This window comes from Camelus ferus, chromosome 10 (genome assembly GCF_009834535.1).
Source record: "Camelus ferus isolate YT-003-E chromosome 10, BCGSAC_Cfer_1.0, whole genome shotgun sequence".
Lineage (NCBI taxonomy): Eukaryota > Metazoa > Chordata > Mammalia > Artiodactyla > Camelidae > Camelus > Camelus ferus.
In genome coordinates this window covers 66,709,662-66,734,671 of record NC_045705.1, presented here as the reverse complement: position 1 = coordinate 66,734,671, position 25,010 = coordinate 66,709,662, and the positions used below count along the sequence as shown (strand labels likewise).

The 25,010-nt window shown below is 53.0% G+C and overlaps 1 protein-coding gene across 1 annotated transcript in view; it reads left to right on the top strand.

Moving 5' to 3' along the window:
* SPTBN2 (spectrin beta, non-erythrocytic 2) overlaps positions 1 to 21,035 on the top strand; it is a 36,936-nt gene extending 15,901 nt beyond the window's left edge. The window contains 29 exon segments of the mRNA XM_032489928.1: positions 1,421 to 1,538; positions 2,143 to 2,301; positions 2,634 to 2,936; positions 4,064 to 4,217; positions 4,424 to 5,294; positions 6,606 to 6,743; positions 7,108 to 7,864; positions 8,320 to 8,522; positions 8,869 to 8,959; positions 9,217 to 9,363; positions 11,387 to 11,650; positions 12,861 to 13,085; positions 13,402 to 13,491; positions 13,861 to 13,916; positions 13,918 to 14,122; positions 14,201 to 14,331; positions 14,557 to 14,761; positions 15,347 to 15,721; positions 16,417 to 16,661; positions 16,757 to 16,895; positions 17,161 to 17,245; positions 17,482 to 17,678; positions 18,012 to 18,154; positions 18,245 to 18,320; positions 18,403 to 18,453; positions 18,658 to 18,878; positions 19,139 to 19,312; positions 19,843 to 19,885; positions 20,180 to 21,035. Coding sequence (XP_032345819.1) covers positions 1,421 to 1,538; positions 2,143 to 2,301; positions 2,634 to 2,936; positions 4,064 to 4,217; positions 4,424 to 5,294; positions 6,606 to 6,743; positions 7,108 to 7,864; positions 8,320 to 8,522; positions 8,869 to 8,959; positions 9,217 to 9,363; positions 11,387 to 11,650; positions 12,861 to 13,085; positions 13,402 to 13,491; positions 13,861 to 13,916; positions 13,918 to 14,122; positions 14,201 to 14,331; positions 14,557 to 14,761; positions 15,347 to 15,721; positions 16,417 to 16,661; positions 16,757 to 16,895; positions 17,161 to 17,245; positions 17,482 to 17,678; positions 18,012 to 18,154; positions 18,245 to 18,320; positions 18,403 to 18,453; positions 18,658 to 18,878; positions 19,139 to 19,312; positions 19,843 to 19,885; positions 20,180 to 20,413 — 6,100 coding nt within the window. The 3' untranslated portion in view covers positions 20,414 to 21,035.
* The last annotated feature ends 3,975 nt before the right edge of the window (positions 21,036 to 25,010 follow it).

The following is a 25,010-nucleotide window of genomic DNA, read 5'->3' as shown; positions in this document are numbered from 1 at the left end:
GCCTAAACTAAGGCAGCCTTTTGGGAGGGAAATTTGGCAGCACATAAACTCAGCGGAGACTCATTTCCCCCAGCTCAGAGCACCAGAAGCAGTTCCAAAATATATTTTTCAAATGATTATCCGTTACAAGAAATTATGCTGTGGAAATGACTGCTATGGTATGTAGAGCTGGTGCAATCCACTCAGATGAAGTTTGGTTGGGTCCCCTTAAGCGAGGAACCCAATCCCAGCCTAAGGACGGGGAATTGGACCCGACAGGCAGGTCGTCACTGGCAACACAGGTATGTGGCTGGTGACTTGCTCTCTGCACAGGTTCTTATCACTCATGCATTTTAGCAATTGACTGTTGAAGTATGGAGCTGCTGTTAGGCGTTTCTATACAGTACGCGCTAAAGCTTCTGTACATTTGGGGCCTTCTAGGAGGCCCAGTGGCTGGGACCCTCATGCCCCCAGCAGCCCAGAATTCCCCTAAATGGGAACCCCCTTGACCACCAACCCCCCCCCGTCCACGTAATGTTAAATCATGCACACCCTTCTAATCTTCCCTATTTATTTCCCAGGCCTGCCTGGCCACAGATTTCTGCAAGACAGAGTTGAAAACAAACAAACAAACAAAAACTTCTATACTTTTGTTATTGAGCTCTTTTGCAGTTAATATGTTTCGTCTCCAAAACTAATATTAATCCAGAAAACATCTGTCCCTGGGCATTCCAAGGAATGATTTGAAGTGTGCCCTTTAACCCAGAAAGTCCTCTTCTGGGCATTGAACAAGGATGTAGCTTCAAGGATGTTCACTAATGTACTAATGTGACCTTTGTAAAGGAGAAATAAGTCATGGGAGGGACAGTCACTGAAAATAATGTCAAAGAAATGCCTTTATTGACCTGAAAAGATGTTCGTGAAAAATGTGTTATGAGATAGTTACTTGTGGACGATAAGAGCAAAGGGTTAAGCATCCAGGTTCAAAGAACCAGAGTTCAAAACTGGCTCTGCCACCTAGCCGTTGTGAGCTTTGGGCAACTTACTAAGCCTTTCTGTGCCTCGGTTTTCTCATCCTTGAAAATGGGGGTAGTAAGAGAATAACAGAGCTGAACAAGCGAATGCACGCAGATCCCTGAGAACAGGGCCTGGCTTACAGTGGGTGAGCGAGTCCTTGACGAATGTTAGCCACAGTTACGGTATGATCGCATCTGTGTAGAGCAGAAATGCAGTTGCCTGCCCGAGGGTGACGGTGGTCGTTTCTGTGTAATTTTCAGTTGTTTTAAAATTAGATTCTTTTTCAACATAATTTGCCAGTATTTTCTGGCTTTCACACAAAGAGCATGTGCTGCTTTTACAAGAAGAAAAGCAACACACAGCACTTCAATTTGAAACTTGAAGCCTGCCTTTGACCCTAACTGGACCTGGCCTCCTGCCTCAGGTTCACCGAGAAAGGGAACTTGGAAGTGCTGCTCTTCACCATCCAGAGCAAGCTGCGGGCCAACAACCAGAAGGTCTACACGCCCCGCGAGGGCCGCCTCATCTCCGACATCAACAAGGTCCACAGCCTCCCTTCCATCCCCTAGGTCACCCACCCCCAGCACCAGCCCCTACCGTCCCTGCTGGAACCCTCGGCCCAGCTGCCTGCACTGTCCCTGGTGCAGATGTGACTCACCTGTCCTCTGCTGCGTTCTGCACACCCGCCTCCTCCCCACTCTGTCTCTCCATGCAAATTATACCCCAGTGCATCTTGTTCAGCCTGTCCCCAGCTCACTCTCCCTGCTTTTATTTTAGTTTTTTAACAGACAACATAAGATTGATCAAAGTAATGTGATTCACCCCCAGTCCCACCACCACAGACAAATCCAGTGATTTCCATTGTTCCCTGTCTCCCTCCCATCTTTGTCCACTAGCAGACATTGTTTCCACGTGGCTCAGTGGTGCTCACGCCGCCCCTGCTCCTCACGCTTCCCTGTACAGGCGTCACGTGGCTCAGTGGTGCTCACGCCGCCCCTGCTCCTCACACTTCCCTGCACAGGAGTCTAACCGCATTCCACAGACCCACTAGACCAAGCTTCCCTGAGACTCACCCTGTGCCCCCAGCCTTGGTGACCCCTCCCCACCCTCACTTCCTTTAGCACTAATCCTGCCTCCACCTCACAGGCCTGGGAGCGGCTGGAGAAAGCCGAGCATGAGCGCGAGCTGGCCCTGCGCACAGAGCTGATCCGCCAGGAGAAGCTGGAGCAGCTGGCTGCCCGTTTTGATCGCAAGGCTGCCATGCGGGAGACCTGGCTTAGTGAGAACCAGCGCCTTGTGTCCCAGGTAGAACGGGGCCGGGGGGCTCCTGGCCTGCCCAGGCAGATCTGGAGAAATGGGAAAGAAACAGTGGTGGATAAGGAATCCTGCAATATTGGTAGCGAATGAAATGAGAAATCTACCACGCAGACAAGAAGACCAAGAACCCAGGAACCGGGGGCCAGAGGCTTGAACAGGAGAAAGGGTTGGTGAGATGGGATGGGATGGGATAGAGAGGAAACTTAGAGCCACTGGAGTTGGCATCTTACAGCAGGATGCTCTGGGTGAGGGTGGGCAGAGGGGTGAGCAGAGGGATGCTCCTGAGCTCCCAAACCTCCCCTTCCTGTCCCCCACCCCAGGACAACTTTGGGCTGGAGCTGGCGGCAGTGGAGGCAGCGGTGCGGAAGCACGAAGCCATCGAGACAGACATCGTGGCCTATAGCGGCCGGGTGCAGGCGGTGGACGCCGTGGCCGCAGAGCTGGCCGCTGAGCGCTACCACGACATCAAGCGCATTGCTGCGCGGCAGCACAATGTGGCGCGGCTCTGGGACTTCTTGCGGCAGATGGTGGCCGCCCGGCGGGAGAGGCTCCTCCTCAACCTAGAGCTGCAGAAGGTGTTTCAGGACCTGCTCTACCTCATGGACTGGATGGAAGAGATGAAGGTACCAGTAGATGTGGGTGGTAGGGTTGAGCTGATTGGGACCCTGGAGTTATGACTGGGGTATGTTAGCGCTTCTGATCAGCTGATCTTTGTAGAGTGTGTACCCATCCAGGGCCCTGTCCCCAGTTTAGATGAACAGAGCAAACAGACCCCTGTCCTCATGGGCCATTCCAGTGGAAGGAGATCGATGATAAAACTGTTGGCCTGTCAATAAACAGCATAGCGAGGGTGAGGGGCATGAAACCTACAAGGAAACGGAAACAGGCCTTGTGATGGAGTGGTCTGGGAAGGGCTGTCTGAAAAATGCCATTTAAGCTGAGAGCAGAATGTCCCAATGAGCCAGCACAGGGAAATCTGAGGAGAGAACGTTCCAGGCAGAAGGAACAGCTAGGCAGAGGCCCTTGGCCTGCTCACAGCAGCATGTTCCAGATGAGAAGGAAGGCCAGCAGGACTAAGAACAGGGAGGGGACAGGGGACGAGGTAAGGGTAGAAGCAGCCAGCTCACTTAGGGCTTACAGGCCTGGTCAAGGAGTTTAGATTTTATTCTGAGTAACGTGGAGCACTGAAAGTGATTAGAAGGTTTTGAAAAGGGGAGAGATGTGATTCTGCGTTTTTATATTTTTAAAATGTCACTTTGACTGCTATTTGAAGAAGGGCTGTGGGCAGCCGGAGTGGGAGCCGAGAGACCAATCGGAGGCTGCTGCAGTGATCTAGGCGAGAGATAGGTATATGGTTAGGGCTAGAGACATGCTGAAGATTGCTGGGGTGCTGGGGACTGAGCTATGACCATAGGAGGGTGGCGATAATTCTGGGCCTGAGAAGATGAGTCAGAGCAGAAATTCCAGAAGCTGGATTTAGTAAGAAAGTTGTTCCACAGAAGGGGAGTTGAGTACAAAGAGACCAGGATGCCAGGACAGAACTGGAGTGTCCCTCTGTGTGTGTGACAGATGGGAACAGGTGTGCTCACCTGTGTGTGACACCTGGAGCTGACCAAGGAGGCTCTGATGTGTGGTTGGTTTGGGAAGATGTGGCGAGGTTAGCACATGTTTGCGGCGGGGCAAGAGGTCTGGCTGGGAGGGAACCAGGCGGCTCTCAGACAGGCATCGGCATGCCGCATGTCCCTGGCAGGGCCGGCTGCAGTCCCAGGACCTGGGCAAGCATCTGGCTGGAGTGGAGGACCTGCTGCAGCTGCATGAGCTGGTGGAAGCAGACATTGCCGTGCAGGCTGAGAGGGTGCGGGCTGTCAGTGCCTCAGCGCTGCGCTTCTGTGACCCAGGAAAAGGTGAAAACTGGGGGAAGGAACTGGAAAGGAGGTGGGGGTATTGGCTGGCAAGGAGAACATTAAAAGCTGAAACAGCAAGACTGGGAAAACCTGGGGACAGGAAGGATGATGGGTGGCAGCTAGTCAAGGAGGCCTAGAAGAGTGGGGTGGTGGGGGGCAGTGGCGGACTGGCTACAGCTCTCGACCCTCTGGTGTGACTTTTTCAGAGTACAAACCGTGCGACCCCCAGCTGGTGTCTGAGCGAGTGGCCACCCTGGAGCAGAGCTATGAGTCACTGTGCGAGTTGGCAGCGGCTCGGCGGGCCCGCCTGGAGGAGTCCCGGCGACTCTGGCGGTTCCTCTGGGAGGTGGGCGAGGCTGAGGCCTGGGTGCGGGAGCAGCAGCACCTGCTGGCCTCAGCGGACACCGGCCGGGACCTGACGGGCGTCCTCCGCCTGCTCAACAAGCATACGGCCCTGCGAGGCGAGATGAGCGGCCGGCTGGGGCCCCTGAAGCTAACCCTGGAGCAGGGCCAGCAGCTAGTTGCCGAGGGCCACCCTGGGGCAGGCCAGGCGGCCGCCCGGGCAGCTGAGCTCCAAGCCCAGTGGGAGCGGCTGGAGGCCCTGGCGGAGGAGCGTGCCCAGCGGCTCACCCAGGCTGCCAGCCTCTACCAGTTCCAGGCAGATGCAAACGACATGGAAGCCTGGCTGGTGGACGCACTGCGCCTGGTGTCCAGCCCCGAGCTGGGGCACGACGAATTCTCCACGCAGGCCCTGGCCCGGCAGCATCGGGCCCTGGAGGAAGAGATCCGAGCCCACCGGCCAACCCTGGACACCCTGAGGGAGCAGGCCGCCGCCCTGCCTCCTGTGCTGAGCCGCACACCCGAGGTGCAGGGCCGGGTGCCCAGCCTGGAGCGGCACTATGAGGAGCTGCGGGCCCGGGCCGGCGAGCGCGCACGTACCCTGGAGGCGGCCCTGGCGCGCTACACCATGCTCAGTGAGGCCGGGGCCTGCGGGCTCTGGGTGGAGGAGAAGGAGCAGTGGCTCAATGGGCTCGCCCTGCCGGAGCGCCTGGAGGACCTGGAGGTCGTGCAGCAAAGGTAGGCCCCCTGCATGCTTCCTCCGGCGTGGCCTTGTGAGTTGGGGGTCAGTGTTGAGGGTAGCGATCCTGCCCTAAACTGCCCGCTCATGCTGTACCTCTTTGAGTCTTAACCAGTCGTCTAATGTTTTAATGAAAAATGTTAAACATACTCAGACATAGAAACATTATGCAACAGATTCCTATACACCCATCCCCCAGGTTCAGTAGTTATCAATGTCTTGCTCTATTTGATAAATTTTCCTTTTCAAAAGCAAATCCCCAATATTAACATGTCACCTCTATATTCCCCAGGAATGTAGAAATTTGAAATATAAGTAAATTACTTTTTAGTTGTGTGTGCAGGCTTAAAATGGCTAAGGATTTGAAGTTATAAACCTTTTAGACAGAGACACTGATTACCCTCTCATGAAGTAGCTTATTTACAGAATAATAAACCTTAAAATAATTTTAAAAGGACGTTTTCCGTGTAGAACCATGATACCATTATCACATAAAACAAAATTAGCAATTTCTTGATATCATCTACTACTCAGTCTATAGTCAGATTTCCTGTTGGTTTTAAAAAATGTAATTAGTAATTAAAGGTTTTTTTTTTAAGTTTTTAAGATACCTCATAACAGGAGTTGGGAAACTACAACCCCTGTGCCAAATCCAGTCTCTGACTGTTTTTGTAAATGAAGCTCTATTGGAACATAGCCACTCCCATTCATTTGCATATCAGCCCCCTGGCTGCTTTTGCTCTAGAACAATAGGGCTGAATACTTACAGTAAAGACCTTATGACTCAAAAAGCCTAAAATATTTACTATGTGGCCCTTTACAGAAAGCATTTGCAGACTTTGCCCTATGAGAATATAAAATGTTCCTGAGGGAAGTTATGCTTCACATCTTCATCACTTAAATTGTTTTGGTTAGCAGTTCATTTTTTAGCACATATCAGTAAAGTGGGACCCAGGTAGGCAGCTAAGGGGTAAGACCCAGGAGGAACAAGGGAGCTTCTGATGAAGGGTGAGGCCCTGTACCAGGGATTAGGTTTGACTTGTTGTCCAGATGTCCCTGACCTTCAATTTTCACCAAGTTTTTGGACAACTCCAGAGATGACAGTTTTTCTACTTGTTTCGGGGAGGGGTGGGTGGAATGGGTGCTCCTCCTTGACCCAGAGATGCTGTGAATCTCGTAGGGAAGAGGTGCAGGGCCTCCTATAAATATGCCTCATGTTGATGGAGAGGAGTTCTCGTGGGCATCTGAGGGAGGTGGACCAGAGCACCCGTGCCTCCCACCGCTCATGGCCAGCTCTTCCACCCCCTCAGGTTTGAGACCCTGGAGCCTGAAATGAACGCCCTAGCAGCACGAATTACTGCCGTGAATGACATTGCAGAGCAGTTGCTGAAGGCCAACCCCCCGGGGAAGGACAGCATTGTCAACACCCAGAAGCAGCTCAACCACAGGTGGGGTGGGGATGGCAGGACTAGGGAAGTGAGAAAGGATTCAGCAGACACGTGGCAGCTGGAAGAGAGTCCTGTAGGGCATGAAACAGAGGCTATAAATGAAGAGGGAAAGCCATCTGGAATATGAGGGATGGGGGTGATGAAAGAGATGGAAAGGGGTAAAGTTCACCTGAAGAGGCTGGTGGCTGGGCAAGGAAGCAGGCAAGAAGGAATCAGGGCAGGATGAGTGGGGAGCAGCCTCTCTATAAACAGCAGAAGCAGGTGGGAGAATATACCAAGGGAGAGCGAAGCGAGAAGCAGCTTCCAAATACACCCAGACAGGGCAGGGAGGCCGAGCAGCTCCAGACACTCCCTCTGCTTGCAGGTGGCAGCAGTTTCGGTCCCTGGCGGATGGCAAGAAGGCAGCTCTGACGTCAGCCCTGAGCATCCAGAACTACCACCTAGAGTGCACAGAGACCCAGGCCTGGATGAGAGAAAAGACCAAGGTCATCGAGTCCACCCAGGGCCTGGGCAATGACCTGGCTGGGGTGCTGGCGCTGCAGCGTAAGCTGGCTGGCACCGAGCGGGACCTGGAGGCCATCGCTGCCCGGGTGGGTGAGCTGACCCGGGAGGCAAATGCTCTGGCTGCTGGCCACCCCGGCCAAGCCCCTGCCATCAACGCCCGGCTGGGAGAGGTGCAAGCTGGCTGGGAGGACCTCAGGGCCACCATGCGGCGTCGAGAGGAGTCGCTGGGCGAGGCGAGGCGGCTGCAGGACTTCCTGCGCAGCTTGGATGACTTCCAGGCCTGGCTCAGTCGCACGCAGACCTCTGTGGCCTCTGAAGAAGGGCCAGCCACTCTGCCTGAGGCAGAGGCCCTCCTGGCCCAACATGCAGCCCTGCGGGGAGAGGTGGAGCGGGCCCAGAGCGAGTACAGCCGGCTGCGGGCCGTGGGTGAGGAGGTGACCCGCGACCAGGCTGATCCGCAGTGCCTCTTCCTCAGGCAGCGACTGGAAGCCCTGGGAACCGGCTGGGAGGAGCTGGGCCGCATGTGGGAGAGCCGGCAAGGCCGTCTGGCCCAGGCCCATGGCTTCCAGGGGTTCCTGCGGGATGCTCGCCAGGCCGAGGGTGTGCTCAGCAGCCAGGTAAGAGTCTCGGAGGGAAACAGGGACCAGGGGAATGCGGAGTGGTGGATGGGGAGGAAAATGGAAAATGGTAGCAGGTAGAGTAGGTGAGAAACAGGACGGGCAGGGAGAACATATTAAAAAAAACACATGGGAGTGAGGAAAAAAGATGTAACTGTAACTCACCAAAACTGACTTAAGAAGAAATAGAAAACCTGGCTTGTCATATAACTATTAAGGAAATGTAATCAGTAGATATAAATAAGAGAGAACAGGATTTGGAGTATTACTGGCCTCCAGCCCAGCTCCCTTCTAACTTCCCGAGACATCCGCATAAGCAGGCACCATCCCTCCATCTTCAGAGCCAGACGGTCTCCCTGCTCCTCCCTGGTTGGCCTCCCTGTCTCAGGTGGGCCCTTGTGTAGGCTCCTTCTGAGAGCCTGAGAAGTGAGCTCGGTACTTTCTCTCCCACACAGGAATATGTTTTGTCTCACACGGAGATGCCAGGGACACTCCAGGCTGCTGATGCCGCCATAAAAAAACTGGAAGACTTTATGAGCACCATGGAGGCCAACGGTGAGCGGATCCGTGGGCTCCTGGAAGCCGCGCGCCAGCTGGTGTCCGAAGGCAACATCCATGCTGAGAAGATCCAGGAGAAGGCAGACTCCATTGAGAGGAGGTATGATGAAGCCAGTGGGCACTTGAGGGGCCCTGAAGGGAAACCAGCGAGAACAGGATGGCCTCACATATGGGAACATGGCACTTAGACTGACTAAGTAGAGGAGGAAGAACCAAGTAGCCGGGAGGGACTAAGCCACGGGTGGGAAGCTCTGCCTCCCCGACACTGGGACGAAATGAAGTCTCCTCGGGTAGCTGGCTGCTGGACATCAGGATTCCCGCGTGGTCTTGCAGCCCCACGGCAGGTATTGTCCCTGTAGGGGAGAACTGAAGGCTTCCAGGTCAGTTAGAGGGTCACAGCCCTTTCCCAGCAAGCTCAAGGGTTTCACAAGGGACTGTCACTACAGACACAGGAAGAATCAAGATGCAGTGCAGCAGCTTTTGGGCCGTCTTCGGGACAACCGAGAGCAGCAGCATTTCTTACAAGATTGTCAAGAGGTGACGCTCTCAGTCCCCCACATCCCCTCTGACACCCCCAAGCCATCGGTCTCCCACAGGGCCCTCTCTCTCTGAGCCGACAATCAGTCCATCTCAGTGTTGCCTGAGCACGTGAACCCCTGCATGGCTTCTCCCCACGTCCACCACCTCTCCCGGCCCACCCTGGTCTCCTTCCTGCCTCACACTCCCCTCCGTCCCTCCCTCTGAAACATTAACGTTCTCTGCCCTTCTCCATCCCTGCTCTGTGCTCGGTCCAGCTGAAACTCTGGATTGACGAGAAGATGCTGACGGCCCAGGATGTGTCCTATGATGAGGCCCGCAACCTGCACACCAAGTGGCAGAAGCACCAGGCGTTCATGGCTGAGCTGGCCGCCAACAAAGACTGGCTGGACAAGGTGGACAAGGTAAGTGATGCAACAGGAGTGGCAGGAAGAGAGCCTTTGGGACCTTCTCCTGGCGGGGTCGCAGCTGCAGTGCCGGGGAGGGTCCTGGGTCAGGATCTGGCTCTTTCAGGGTGAGAGATCATGGAGCCCTTGGTGCCAAACCTCCAAGGTGGAAAGTAATGGTCCACGGAACAAATGCCTTAGGTCTTTGGGCCAGTGACCCAGAACTTTGAGAAAGGACAAATTAGTCAGCAGCCAAACTACAGCTTTGGGTCAACATGATAACTATTCCTGGGTCCAGAGCAGGACGATGTCTTCAGCAGGGTCAGCAAACTTCTGTAAAGGGCCAGATGGTAACTGTTTTAGGCTGTGCGGGCCATGCAGTTTCTGCTGCTACTACTCAACTCTGCCAGCGTCATGCAAATGCAGCCATAGGGAATACATAAACGAATGAGTGTAGCTGGGTTCCAATAAATCTTTATTTATAAAAACAGGTGCTGGGCCAGATTTGGCCCTCTGGCCAGTTTGCCAACCTTGCTTTTGAGTCTCGCTTTCCTGGTTCTTAGACTCCCACCCAGCTCTTCCTCAAGAGCTGAGCACAGGTAGAACTTAATTTCTACTCAGCAAGTATTCCCAGACAGCATTCTGTGAGCTCAGCTCTCTGCTAGGTGTTGCAAGGTATATAAAAGACACTTTCCTTCCTTCAAGGGCAGCATGGTTGGGAAGAGGAAGAGACCAGCAGGTATGCAGCTTTTCCATTTGTTCAGCAAATACTTACTTGGTGCTACTATATGCAAAGCTTCGTGTTAGGCACTGAGTGGGGAACGAAGGTGATTCCATCATGGGCTCCACCCTGGAGGAATGCCCAGGATATGAGACATGTACACAGCTAAACTCGATCCAAATCAGAATATAACGAGTGTGGTAAGAGAGAGCCCAATAAAGCCTGGGCACTAAGGAGTGAGGAGATGTGGGCATCTGAGAAGCAGGGGCCTCCAGGCCAGTCCAGGAAGGACGAGTAGAATTGGGACAGGTGGAGGGGTTGGGGGAAGGATGTTTCTTGGTAGAGAAACTGGAAAGCAGGGGTGTGGAAGTGTGGTGCCTGTATGGGAGCAAGGGGGTAAGTCAGTCTGGCAGAAGCACAGAATGTGTGAAGAGGCCATGAAAGAAAAGGGAGGACCACATGAGGACAGTGCACTGAAGAGTGGATGGTGCTGAGAGTTTGTGAAGTCACCCAGCAGTGCTTGACTCCTGGCAGTGTGTGTAAAATGGCCAGAAGGCAGCATCTTGGTTTGTCTTCCCCTGGGAGCGGATCCTGAACGAAGCTTCCAGCACAGGCCACTTCCATGGGAGGCTATGGCGGGGACGCCAGCAGGGGCTGGGGGGATGGAGTGGAGAAGGGAAGGTAGTCAGTGAAGGATCCCCTACCATGCCAGCTACCGCGGTGGGCAACTGGCGCTCAGCCCTCAGGGGGCTCCCTGGGAGGCGCTGTGGAACATGCATCAGAGTTACCCCAGCCAACACAAGGGCGCCCAGCGTTCTTCTGTCAGCTCCCTGTCCGTCACTGGTGAGGGCGGCTTCTCGGGGCAGTAACTCCCTGGCACTTCCAGCCTGCCTGGGTGCTGCCCTCCCCTCCCCAGAAGCAAAAGTCCTCAAGCAGAAAGGCTGGGAGTGGGAAACCAGGTGAGACTCACTTGCCAGAGTTCAGGTGAGGGGTGATGAGCTGAGAAACATGAAATGATGGCCGATTAGACAAGACCACGTGCAATGTGACATTAGAAACCACAAGCGCCAGGGAACGCAAAATAAGGGAAGAGCAGAGTGGCTTCTTAATTGAGATGCGGTTGGAGCTGGACCATGAAGAAGGAGTAGGGCAGAATCAGCTGCGAGGGTAGGGAAGCTAGAAAGGGTGGAAAACCTTGGAGAAGAGCCCATTAATGAGAACACCCAAGAGCTTGGTATGCCAGCCCCACACCCTGCTATTGGCCTGTGAAGTTCAATGGTGTCTCATTCTGACACTTGCCCCTCCTTGTCCCACACCCAGGAAGGGCGAGAGCTCACTGTTGAGAAGCCAGAGCTGAAAGCACTGGTATCAGAGAAGCTGGAGGACCTGCACAGGCGCTGGGACGAGCTGGAGAACACCACCCAGGCCAAAGCCCGCAGCCTCTTTGATGCCAACCGAGCTGAGCTATTTGCCCAGAGCTGCTCTGCCCTGGAGAGCTGGCTGGAGAGCTTGCAGGCTCAGCTGCACTCCGACGACTACGGCAAGGACCTCACCAGTGTCAATATTCTGCTCAAGAAGCAGCAGGTGCGCATGGTGGGGATGGTGAATGGCAGAAGAAAAGAGGGGGATGTCTGCAGCTCTTAAGATTCATGAGGCCATTCTCAGGCCTCACAGACAACATCTTTACTGGTATTTCTCAAAGCGATTCCCATGGGCCACTGGGGTCAGAATCTCTAGGAGCGTGTGTCAGTCAGAGTGAAGCTGGGAGACAGAAACCACACTCTAACTTGAACAAGGACAAACTTTAGTGAAAAGAACTATTAATTAGAAAAGGTGGTTAACTCAAAGGAGTAAAGAGAACTCGAAAGCAGGGGTCAGAAAACTTTTTTTCTGTAAAGGAGCAAATAGTGAGTATTTTGAGTTTTGTGGGTCATATATGGTCTCTGTCACAACTATTCAACTCTGTCCTTCAGGGTAAAAGCAGTTGTACGTAATGCATAAAAGAATGTTGTGGCTGTGTGCCAATAAAACTTTATTTACAAAAACAGGCAGAGGACTGGGTTTGCTGATCCCTGCTCTAAAGAACACAGGAACAGCAAATGTAGGGAGCAGCTCCTACCCCTAGGGCTGAGGAGGGGGACCCCAGGAAGGAACAGGGTCCCCTCCTCCCATCCCAAGGCTGAGGCTCAGGCCTCACTGGAATTTCTTCACAGGATGGTGTAGAAATTTGCTGGGGTATTACGGGTCGAAGCAGGTCTGAAGCTAGCTGGCCAGCAGGAAGTTGCCACTGGGATGCCAGCAAAACTTGCTGGAGGGTGAGAGACACTGGGTCTCGTGCACACCATGGGCAATTGTGCTATGGGAGCAAGAAGAAAACACACTGGAACCATAAATAGAAGCCCCTCCTGTGCATTGTGGTGTCCCTCCAGCGCCCTCTACTGACAAGGCTTAGCACTGCTGCAGCTGGTGAAGGAAAAACGTTTACAGGGTCCAGTTTCACCCACTCAAAATGGGCAAAGATGGACTTGGAACTGCATTGGATTTGGGACTGAGAGACAATAAATTGATAACTGGCACAGTTGTCACACACCTCCTGGATTCTTATGTATATTAACATTAATATACGTAACTTGATGTATGTTAACGAGATCTGCTGATCTAGGCCGTGAAAAGATCCTCTCCCTGGGGTGAGCCCCAGGGATAAGAATTCACGACTGGCTTGATATAGACCAGTGTCTCCTCTGAGTTTGAAGGTGGAAGCTCGGTGACAACATCTCCTTCTTCTGGTTGGCAGATGCTGGAAAGGGAGATGGCGGTGCGAGAGAAGGAGGTAGAGGCAATCCAGGCGCAGGCAAAAGCACTGGCCCAGGAAGACCAGGGTGCAGGGGAGGTGGAGAGGACCTCCAGGGCTGTGGAGGAGAAGTTCAGGGCTCTGTGCCAGCCCATGAAGGAGCGCTGCCGGCGCCTGCAAGACTCTCGCGAGCAGCACCAGTTCCACCGGGATGTGGAGGATGAGATCGTGAGTCCCTAGGATCTGGGATGGGGTAGAGTCTTCATCAGGACAGACTGCTCCCTGCCGTTGGCTCTCCAGTCTCCTTCCTGGACGCTGGGGAGATGCCAGCAGTGCTGTTTTCTCTTCCCTTTGGCATTGAACATCAACCCTCTAGGGACACCCATGGATGCCCTAGGTCCCTCTACCCCAGAACTGGAGATGACCATTCCCAACACACATCCACCAGGAGCCCCAGAAAACCTTCCCCCAGGTATCCCCACTATACGACCCCAGCTCTTACTTTGCCCTCTGGCCCTCATCTGATCCCCTCTTTCTCATCTAGTTGTGGGTGACGGAGCGGCTCCCCATGGCTAGCTCCATGGAACACGGCAAGGACCTGCCCAGTGTCCAGCTCCTCATGAAGAAAAACCAGGTGAGGCAGAGGCTAAAGGCAAAAGAAAAGGTCCTAAGAGCCTCCCCAGACTTGAAAGTTTGTTCTCTTAGGACCTCGGGTTTCTCTGGCTCCCCCATGATGCTGTGTGTAACCCTGGGCTTTAGTGGTTCACCTTCCCTCACCTCCGGAGGGTGGGTTTCTTTGATAGGAGATCACGTGGGTGGAAAGGGCGACCTCATCACATCCTTGGGCCAGAAAGGAAGGGAAGTGAAGAGACTCAGAAAGGACAAGGAGCAGGAGTAGGGGGTATGGCTTGCTGTCGAGTAGGTGTGTGTGTCGCAGGGGGATGGAGTGTGCGGAGGTCCCTTAGCAAGCTCTCAGCATTTCTTCTTCTGCTGCCCTGGACAGACCCTGCAGAAGGAGATACAGGGCCATGAGCCGCGGATCGCAGACCTGAAGGAGCGGCAAGCGTGCTCTGGGGGCAGCGGCAGCAGGCCCGGAGTTGGCTGAGCTACAGGAGATGTGGAGGCGCCTGGGCCACGAGCTGGAGCTTCGCGGGAAGCGACTGGAGGAGGCCCTGTGGGCCCAGCAATTCTACCGTGACGCCGCGGAGGCAGAGGCCTGGATGGGCGAGCAGGAATTGCACATGATGGGCCAGGAGAAAGCCAAGGTGAGAACCGGGGCAGAGCTCTGGCTGCTTCTTTCCTCCCCCGACCCCTGCTCCCTGATGCCACTGTCCCTCCCCCAGGATGAGCTGAGTGCTCAGGCAGAGGTGAAGAAGCATCAGGTATTGGAACAAGCCCTGGCTGACTATGCCCAGACCATCCACCAGCTGGCAGCCAGCAGCCAAGACATGATTGACCATGAGCACCCAGAGAGGTGAGCACAGCCGGGGGCCAGTCCCTGGGGGAGGGGAGCCAGTTCCAGGAAGGCTCAGAAATTGCAGAGCCTTTTGTACTACGTGTGTACAGAACCATCTAGAAAGCTGGAGAAGCAGGGACTTGACGAGTAGCTGAGGGACTGAGAGGGACAGGACTCTGTGGAATAGGCCAGGGGTCAGAGCAACATATCCTGCATTCTAAGGTGCCTCCCCCACCCCCGCAGCACGCGAATAACCATCCGTCAAGCTCAGGTGGACAAGCTGTACGCCAGCCTGAAGGAGCTGGCTGGAGAGCGGCGGGAGCGCCTGCAGGAGCACCTCCGGCTGTGCCAGCTCCGCCGCGAGCTGGATGACCTGGAGCAGTGGATCCAGGAGCGCGAGGTGGTGGCAGCCTCGCATGAGCTGGGCCAGGACTACGAGCACGTGACTGTGAGTGCGTGTGGGACGCCAGCTGCAGATCAGTCTGGGCAGAGTAGGGGACCCACCAGGAGACTGGCGCCTCCTCCTGGGCAGAGTGTCAAGGGGCAGGGGCCCAGACCAGGTTGTACAGATGCTGTCCTCTGGGTTTTGAGGTATTTAATTTGAAGAATTGGGCAGAAAAGAGGACCTGGGGCTGCGCATAGTCGTGGGCAGAAAGGAAATGACCAACAGAACTCACCAGGGCAGGGGTGGGAGGACCGTGAGATTCTGTCCACAGTTTGGGGGTTTGGACCCTCACTGGTCCAGAAATATGGACCATAGTTAGGATATCCTGGTAAGAAAACCGAAGGTTCCAATCACCCCAGTACCTTTACTGGGGGCTGGCAGCTGGGAGCGTCAGTCAAATCCGAGGTCATTGAGAATCAGCTGCTTCTGCTCATTAGCTCAGCCCTGATGAAGAAACCTGTTTTGGCTCACATGGCCCTGGGGGAGAGAGATGGGTTCTCAGTCTGGGGTGGGAGGACTTGCCCCATGAGGCAGGGACCACATCCACCAATGTCACAGCGTTATCTGTGCAAATGCTTCATTCACCAGATGCTCCGGGACAAATTCCGAGAGTTCTCCCGGGACACAAGCACTATTGGTCAGGAGCGCGTGGACAGCGCCAACGCACTGGCCAACGGGCTCATCGCTGGGGGCCACGCCGCCCGGGCCACCGTGGCTGAGTGGAAGGACAGTCTCAACGAGGCCTGGGCTGACCTGCTCGAGCTGCTGGACACGCGGGGTCAGGTGCTGGCAGCTGCACACGAGCTGCAGCGCTTCCTGCACGGGGCACGCCAAACGCTGGCACGGGTGCAGCACAAGCAGCAGCAGCTTCCTGACGGGACCGGCCGGGACCTCAATGCCGCCGAGGCCCTGCAGCGCCGACACTGTGCCTTTGAGCACGACATCCAGGCCCTCAGTGCCCAGGTCTGACCCAAGCATGGGACGGGGGTGCCTCAGGGGGTTCAGAGGAGACCCCGTGGGGCATGTGGGAATGCTGGAGGGATGGCATCCTCAGCAGGGCCACTTAGGGATGAGGTTACAATGATCCCAGGAAACCACCTCTGGCCAGGGGACATCTAGCCACTGCATCCACATCTTTAGTGACAAAGCTCTTTGAGGACCTGTGACATTTTTAGATGGTCCCGATGGCTAGAGGATTCTTAATGTCATACTAAAATCCATCTGTTGGTTCCACTTGGTCGCTAGACCCACCTAAAATAAGCATAGACCCTTCCTCCAACTGTTTAAACCCAGTCAGCCCCTACCCATGTCCTTTCTTCAGCTGAAAATCACATTCTAGCAATCTTTGAGGTCCCCCACGTGCTGGACCAGCCTCTGAAAGCTCAACTGGCTAGCGGCCCTTTTAAAGGGCTGACCACCCCCCCTAATACTCAGGCTAAGACCAGCCCCCTACCCTTGTGAGACCCAACCATGCAGAGTGACAGGGCTTACTCTGGGCACTGGCCCTCATCTTTCCCAGTCCCCCACCCTCTGCTGCACCTCCTGCTTCTCTGGCTGGTAAAATGGGCAGGAGGTGGAGAGCAGAGGCCAGGACCAAGAGAGGTTGCAGCTCCTCAGAGGCTCCCAGCTCTGCCTGACTTTGACCTGGGGCCCTGTAGGTCCAGCAGGTGCAGGATGACGGCCACCGACTCCAGAAGGCTTACGCCGGAGACAAGGCCGAGGAGATCGGCCGGCACATGCAGGCTGTGGCCGAGGCCTGGGTGCAGCTGCAGGGAAGCTCTGCTGCCCGCCGCCAACTGCTGCTGGACACCACGGACAAGTTCCGCTTCTTCAAGGCTGTCCGGGAGCTGATGCTGTGGATGGACGGGGTTAACCTGCAGATGGACGCCCAGGAGCGGCCCCGGTGAGGCCCAGAGTGCCTGGCGGCCTCCAGGGGTTGTGGGGTGCTGGCTGGGAGAGGGTAGTGGGCAGCGGATGATGCGGTCTCTGTACCCCCAGGGACGTGTCCTCTGCAGACCTGGTCATCAAGAACCACCAGGGCATCAAGGCAGAGATAGAGGCCAGGGCTGACCGCTTCTCCTCTTGCATCGACATGGGGCAGGGGCTGCTCACCAGGAGCCACTACGCGGCCGAGGAGGTGGGCAAAGCCTGGGCGTAGCGGGTCATCCTCACAGCGGGAGGCCTTAATGTTCATCTTGCCAAAGGTCTTTCTCTTTCTCTCATTCTTTCTTTGCAGAAACCTTTCACTTTCTTTCCTCTCAGTGTTATTTAAAGATTTCCCATTTTATGTTTCCCCCAGAACAGTCCATCTTTTGAAATAAGAAATCATTAGTTCCCCCATGTGAGACCCCAGGGTCCCCGGAAAGGCCCCACTGGGTGCTAACTCATGTCTCTGCCCCCAGATCTCGGAGAAGCTGTCTCAGCTTCAGGCTCGGCGCCAGGAGACAGCTGACAAGTGGCAGGAAAAGATGGACTGGCTCCAGCTTGGTGAGCGCCATGGGGCCGGAAGCTACTGAGGGCTCCAGGCACTGGGAGGAGGGCCTGGGGTCTTGTACCCTGTAGGAATCCTGGGCCTGGAATTCAAGGCACCTTCCCTTGGCACTGCCTGGCTCTGGCCTAAGGCCCTGATCTGGGGCAGTGGCGTTCTCTGTGTCCCTGTCCTTGAAGCTGCTGTGGCTAAAGTACCCTGCTGTTGCCCATTCTGATTTGCCGTCTCCCCTCAGTTTTGGAGGTGCTGGTGTTTGGGAGAGATGCAGGTATGGCGGAGGCCTGGCTGTGCAGCCAAGAGCCGCTGGTACGAAGCGCTGAGCTGGGCTGCACGGTGGATGAAGTTGAGAGCCTCATCAAGCGGCACGAGGCCTTCCAGAAGTCAGCCGTGGCATGGGAAGAGCGCTTCAGTGCCCTGGAGAAGCTTACCGCGGTGAGGGCCACAGGGGCCCAGGAAGCCTGGCCCCATCCCACTGCCCCAGGCCCTGTGCGCTGTCCTGCCTGAAGAAGACATTTCTTCCTTTCCCATTGCCCAAGAATCTCCCAGATGTGAGCCAAACATGCTCCACTGTCACCTCAGCTTTAGGTTGCCCTGGGTGGCACTAAGAGACACCATCTCTCCCACTGCTTCTAACCCTCACCTTCTTCTGGAATTATATTCTCCATCCTTCCTGTTTCATCAGGCAGGAGACAGTTCAGCTGTACCCAGCGCCCTGGTCCTCTTAAATGAGAACTTCTGTGCTCTGACCTCAGAATATTTTGACAGCTGGAGGAGCAGGAGCAAGAGCGGAAAAGAAAGAAGGAGGAAGAGGAACGGAGGAAACAGCCCCCTGCTCCAGAGCCCACAGCCAGGCTGCCTGCAGGGGACCTGGCCGACAGCCAGACGGCTCCTGATGCTACTTGGGACGGGTGAGAGCTGAGACACTTGGGGCAGACGGATGAGGCTGAGCCTGAACAACCCAAAGACTTATCATTCTCTATCGCCCTCTGCCATTCCAGAGCCCACCCCCGGCTACCAGCATCCTCTCAGCCAGCCAGTGTTAACGGAGTCTGCACAGATGCCGAATCCCCGCAGGTGACTGCCGCCACCCCCAGCACCCCAGCAGAACCTTAGCCCCACCCCCTGCACATCTTCTTACAGCCTCTTGTCCTTGTAGCCCCTGATGGAACAACAGAGACTTGAGCAGGGCAGCTTCCCAGAAGGGCCTGTGAGTTTCTCCAGGAGGTGTGGGTGTTGATAAGGGATGGAAGGGGATGTGAGCTGGAGGCCAGGGATACTGGGTTTAGGAGAGGGCAGAGACTCAAAGGAAATATGGGGTGAGAAGACAGGCTCTTGGGCTTTAAGCTCCACCCCATTCAGGTTAGGTATCTCCCATCTTATCTTTCGACACAGACACCATTCGTCTTCACAGGGATCTGGTGCTGGGGACGAGGCCAACGGGCCACGGGGAGAGAAGCAAACCCGGACGCGGGGCCCTACCCCTCCTATAATGCCCCAGAGCAGGTCATCCGAGTCAGCCCGGGTTGCCACCTTGCCCACTCGAGGCCCGGAGCTCTCTGCCCAGGAACAGATGGAAGGGATGCTGTGCCGCAAACAGGAGATGGAGGCCTTTGGCAAGAAGGCTGCCAACAGGTACTGGGTCTGGCCACACAGTGCCTGTGGCCGCTCCAGTCTGCCTTATGAAGAGGCTCACCCAAACCTCTTCCTGGATAGATGGGGGACGGGTAGGAGCAGGGCTGGGGCCTGTGGTGAGGGCTGGGAGGCTACAAAGATGACCGGCCTAGAGACAGGAGGGGCACTGGGCGTCCCAGGACAACTAAGCTGTTCCCAGGGTTACTGGCCCCTCAGAGGCCAGTCAGTCACCTATGTCGCCTGCACCATGTCCCTCCCAGGTCGTGGCAGAATGTGTACTGTGTCCTGCGGCGTGGGAGCCTTGGCTTTTACAAGGATGCGAAGGCAGCCAGCACGGGGGTGCCGTACCATGGAGAAGTGCCTGTCAGCCTGGCCAGGGCCCAGGGCAGCGTTGCCTTTGATTATCGAAAGCGCAAGCATGTCTTCAAGCTGGGGTATGGATGGAAGGTGCCCTCAGGATGGGAGGGGAAGTCATGGTGCTACGAGGCACAGGGGAGCCACAAGCTTGGTCTGAGTGGACTGGAGTGACAGGGCCAGGCAGCTGGGGACAGAGATGCAGGTGAGGGAGTGGTGGGGGACCTGGAGGTAGTCTACCCTAAGGGGAGCAGGAGCACCGCAACGCAAGCCTGTCAAGCTGAAAAATTATCCTGCGTGGGAAATCTTTAGGCAGGGGGGCTGGCACTCCCCTGTCTCCAGGGACCTCTGGGGCCTGCCTCTGCCTACCAGCAAGTAGCCAGAGCAGGAGGCAGGGCCTGGGATGGAAATGAGCTCAGCCTGGTCCCCAGCAGCCAATCGGGAAGGGTTTGCTTGTGCAGAGTCCTGGGAATCTGAAGAATGTGCAGCCCATGTCTGATCTGGCTCCCAGGCCGGGGCATGTTCTCCAGCCTGGTGATAACTGAGCTCTCACCAGCCTGATCTGGCCAGAGTCTCAGCTCTGCCCTGAGTTTTCTCTCTCTCTTAACAGCTTACAGGATGGAAAAGAATATTTATTCCAGGCCAAGGATGAGGTGAGCTGTCCCTTCTCTCTGTGTAGTCTTAGAACGTTCCAGTTGCACATTCCCCTTTCTCCCCTGGCCTCTCTCTCTTTCCTTGTCTTGAGCGTCTCATTCTTTGATATCAGACAACCCACAGTGTGCCAAGTGGATGTTTGTGAAGGCCACACCAAAACATGTTCCCTACCTTAAAGGGGATTTTTCCTCCAATGAGATGAACTAATCATCTCTGCCTCCCCTACATCGGCAAGCCAGCTGCCCTGGCACGGCTTTCTCCAAGCTGACAGGTGTCTTCCCACACCCGTGCAGGCAGAGATGAGCTCATGGCTGAGGGTGGTGAATGCAGCCATCACCACTGCGTCCTCTGCCTCTGGAGAGCCTGAAGAGCCTGCAGTGCCCAGTGCCACCCGGGGCATGACCCGGGCCATGACCATGCCCCCAGTATCACCGGCTGGGGCTGAGGGACCTGTCATACTTCGCGGCAAGGATGGCAGAGAACGAGAGCGAGAAAAGCGCTTCAGCTTCTTCAAGAAGAACAAGTAGTTGGGGGCGAGACCCAGGCCAGCTCCCTCCCTCTGTCCAGGAAACTGCCAGAGACCGTCGACAGGGACCACCCTCTTGTCAGGACAACTTGCCTGCTGCTAGGGTCTGTTGCCAAGGTCAACCCATCACCAGGAACTGTCTCTGGGGACAAGTCAGTGTTCCCAAGGGTAGCCCTTCTCTTCTGCTATTTAATTCTAGACTGGTGGTGGGACCCAGGCGACCCCCAAATTCCACTCCCACCCTCTTCCCTTTTCCCCCCGGCCTTATGCCTCTATCCCCCACCACAGCGCAGACAGCGCTGCACCCTCAACATAGGCCACGTGGGGACTGGTGGCCCCTGCCTCAGGGTCATTCTCCCACTACAGCTAGGGCACGCCATCCATTCCTTGCCCCTGGGGACCAGCCAGGACCCTCTCAGAGCTGAAGCAGGACCCGGGGGCAAGATTGCCAGATGACAAGCCAGGAGGCCGAAGCTCCCCCTTCCCATCCTTCCTTATCCTCTGACTCAAGTGGCCACTCCATCTCCATCGACTCTCAACAGCTTCCGGGTGTGAGTTGTTCAGGGGCAACCACAGCCTTGAGTCTGGCCAAGGAGGTGATTAAACAGCTCAGCTTCTCTTACTGCCTCTGGGTGTCTTTGCTTTCCTGACCACAAGCCTCCCTGCCTACACCCATGTTCTTCCCTGTGACTCTGGTCTCCTGTGTGTCAGGTTTCCACTCTGCCCCCAGCGTCCAAGCCCACCGAGAACCACATTATTTTGAGAGCCTCCCGACCTTGGTCTCATTTCCCCAGGATAATGACCTCTACTTTGCTGGGTTGACTAATGTCAAGCCTCTTTTCAGACCAAAGAAGTTCAGGATGATGTTAACAAGCAGTATTAATGTTAAAAGGCAGTGAATGACTACTTCCCTGGTGCACAGCTTTCTTCACTCACGATTCTCTCAACTGTTTTCAAAAATGGAAGACTGCAGAGCCTTGCCACAATCCAGTCTCGGTCACTGCTCAGCCTGACAGCGGAGAGTGGAGCACATAGGTAGTGATGACTGACCCCACCTTATGTCTCAATAGAGAAGACCCCAATCAAGGGAGATCAGACAGGGATCAGATAAATAGTAGGTTCCCAATCCACTGACTGATAGAATGACATTGCCCTGGGAAGCACAAGGTACATCCTGAGTATGTAAACAAACACACACGAGAATCTATTCTAGATTCAGAGACATAATAAAAAAAGGAGCAGGTGGCTTTCCCTCATCTCTAGCTTGGCAACTGGAGGTTTCAGGGCAGTAGTATTTGCCTTGGTGGCCTCCTACAGGAAAAGCCTTATTCTTTCATTGTTTCCCATACATACACAAACAACCATTTCTTTTGGGGGCTCAGAGAACTTTCCAAGGAAGCAGCCCCATCTTTAGCATAATCAGCCAAGAGCCCTGGCTGAGCAGACCCTGACTATCATCAGTCACAAAAAAGAAGGGGTCAGCTGTGTGCAGACCCAGGACTAGCACAGTACAGCCCCAGAATGTTTCCAAACATGAGATGTGGTGGACCAGATAGCCCACAGAATAATTATCCCTTTCCCTTAAGAAAAGCATTTTTAGTATTCCAAAGTAAACATCTGGATAATGTAACTGTAACAGTCTGTCTTGGACTAAATGAAATAATACATCAGCCCTATACAGACACTTTCTTTTGTTCTTCAGATACAACTGTAAAATCTCCACTGTATGATGGAAGAGAAAGTCGGATGCTGTGGAGTGTTCAGGGCATCTGGGTATTTGTACTCCACAGTGGCAAGCCTAGCGGTTGGGGGAGAAAGTAACATTTGGAGATGGTAGAAGGAAATGCATATAGGGGTGAGAAATCAATGGAGAAATTATCATTTTGGCTGGTAAACAGGGCAGGGAAGTAAAGCAGCCCTGCAGAATATGGTCAATCACTGTGAATGGAGACGTAATAAAAACAGTTTGAGCACTTACATACACATGGTAGCTGAAGCTACCCGAGTGCATGAATCCTTAAGGACACAACATAGAAAAGGATAAGCATAAGGTCAGGAAGCAAGTCTTGGGAGACAGCTTCAGCTATGAGCGGAAAAGAAAGAAAGTTCCAGGAAGGATGACAATGGAATGGAGCATTGAGGGATATGTGGCAGGTTAGAGCACAAACATACAATAATGCAGGTACCACAAATCAGTGGGGGGAAAGGGACAGATAAAAGTGGGTCAATTATTTAGAGAAAAACTTTTACATTCTTACCTAACCCCACCTCCAAGGATGAACTCTAGATCTGTGCTGTCCAATATGGTAGCCACAAGCCACATGTGGATACTGAGCACCTGAAATGTGGCTAGTCCAAATTGAGATGTGCTGTAAGTGTAAAATGCTTTCTGGATTTTATAGACTAAAGAGGAAAAAAAATGTTTAATACTGCAATAATTTTTATGTTGATTATATGTTGAAATATTTCAGCTATATTGGATTTCAAAAATATTAAAGTTTCTTCAACTGTTTCCTTTTATTCCTGAAATGTGTTTACTAGAAAATTTTGTATATGTTGCTCACATATTTTATTTCTATTTGGATAGCACTGCTCTAAATGGACTACAGACCTAAATGTGAAAGGTAAAAACATTAACGTTAATAGAAGAAAATGTAGGAGAATATATTTGTGACTCGGGGACAAAAAAGCAAGTCTTATACAAAACTTCAAAAGCAAAAATTTTAAGACAAAAATTGATTAATTTGATTACATAAAAAATGAAGGATTTCTATTCAATGAAGGACTCCACGGACAAAGTTAAGAATTTGGTGGAATGAGAGAAGGTATTTGAAACCAATAAGGGGGTAATATCTAGAACATACAAGAAAATCCTGCAAATCAACAACAAAAAGTAGACTGTAACCTGATAAGAAACATGGGCAAAAGATACGAATAGGAAAATTACTGAAGAGTAAACCTCCAAAACTTAAGAGGAATAAGAAGAGATGCTTAAAATCATTAATAATCAGAGAGATGCAAATTAAAGCAACAATGATATACCACTCTATATCTATTAATACTGGCAAAAATTAGACAGCCAGATACTGTCAAATACTGGCAGAGACATTGAGATGCAGGGCCCCTCAGGTGCTGGAGGTGGGAGGGCAGACTGGTTTCAGAGGCAACCTGGCACTACCTGGACAAGTTAGTTCCACATAAACCCTACGACCCAGCAACCCAGCAATTCTGCCCTAGTTTATTTCCCCTCAAATTCTCACACCAATCCATTAGAGCACACATAATTAACTTAAGGATGTCAACTGCAACCTTGCTGATAACAGAAAGAGTTTGAGGCAATCTGCGTGTCCTAAACTGGGAGACTGGTAAATATGGTGGTTGCACACTGGAGTATTAGTAGTTAGTTATCACACAGAAACATAGTGTTTATGTGAAAAAAGTAAGAAACAATGAGCTATACAATACAGTTTACATAAACACTTGCATAAATTAATTTACCCAAATGTACAATGGGTGGACTTTGTTTACATCCGTATTAGAAGAAACCCAATGTAAAAAGATATACTTGAAACAATCTAGGGGAAATTTGAATATAAATATTAGATATTAGTATAGCATAGAGCTGATATTTTAATTAGAGGCAGATAGTGAAATCATTACAAGCAAAATGATATATATAAAAAGCTCCAGCCCACCCCCACCCTGACATGCACACACAAAAGTAGAGGGGCTACGTTAAATAAGATCAGCAAAATGTTGATAATTGTCAAATCTGAGTAAGGAGTCCATAGGAATTGATAATATTCACTACTTGTGCCTTTTTGAAAATGTCCACAATAAATCATTTTTTAAAACAGCAAAAGCAAAATATGCACTAAAAAGACATGTCTTGCAAGAAATAATACAAAGAAAATAATACGAAATTCATTTAATGGTTGCCTCTGAGGGAAAGGGAAGGGAGGTAAAAGGGAATAAATAAGAATGGGGAAATAGGTGAGGAGAAGGAGATGGAATGGTGTAGTCAGAGCTATGAGAAGGAACAGTATAAAAGCCCATGAGAAAAGGATGGTGAATGAATGAAAATTTTAGAATGGTGAAAACTGTTCAAAGGACATTCGTTTTGGTGACTTCAGAAAACCTGGGGAATTGGAGAGGAGGAAAGAACACAAAATACATGTGTATACCAAGGTAAGGGATAGCAGGTTCACACTCTCTATTTGCGAAGTTCTGGTACACAGGGAAAAAACCCAAATTAGAAAACAGTAATAGTGAAGATGAAAGCTATTTCAGTAATGGGCAAGGAGGTCCCTATATATGCTTTAAAAGTCTGAGTGTAGAGAGAAACTGGAAATGACCAAGAGGAGAAGGGAACAGGAGAGGTACACAGAATTAGGGGGAGACATGTGTGTTATCAAAATTGGAAGGACGGTGCCTCTTCTGAAATTGCTGAGAAACAAAGAATTCAGTGAAAGAAACAAATCAAAGTAGTTGGGGAGGAAGAGGGCAGCCTGGGGTATTTGTGCCTGATAGGAGAAAGAATAGCAATGAGGAATGTTGACTGACAATCACCCTGGCATGCTCCACTTGGAGATGAGCTC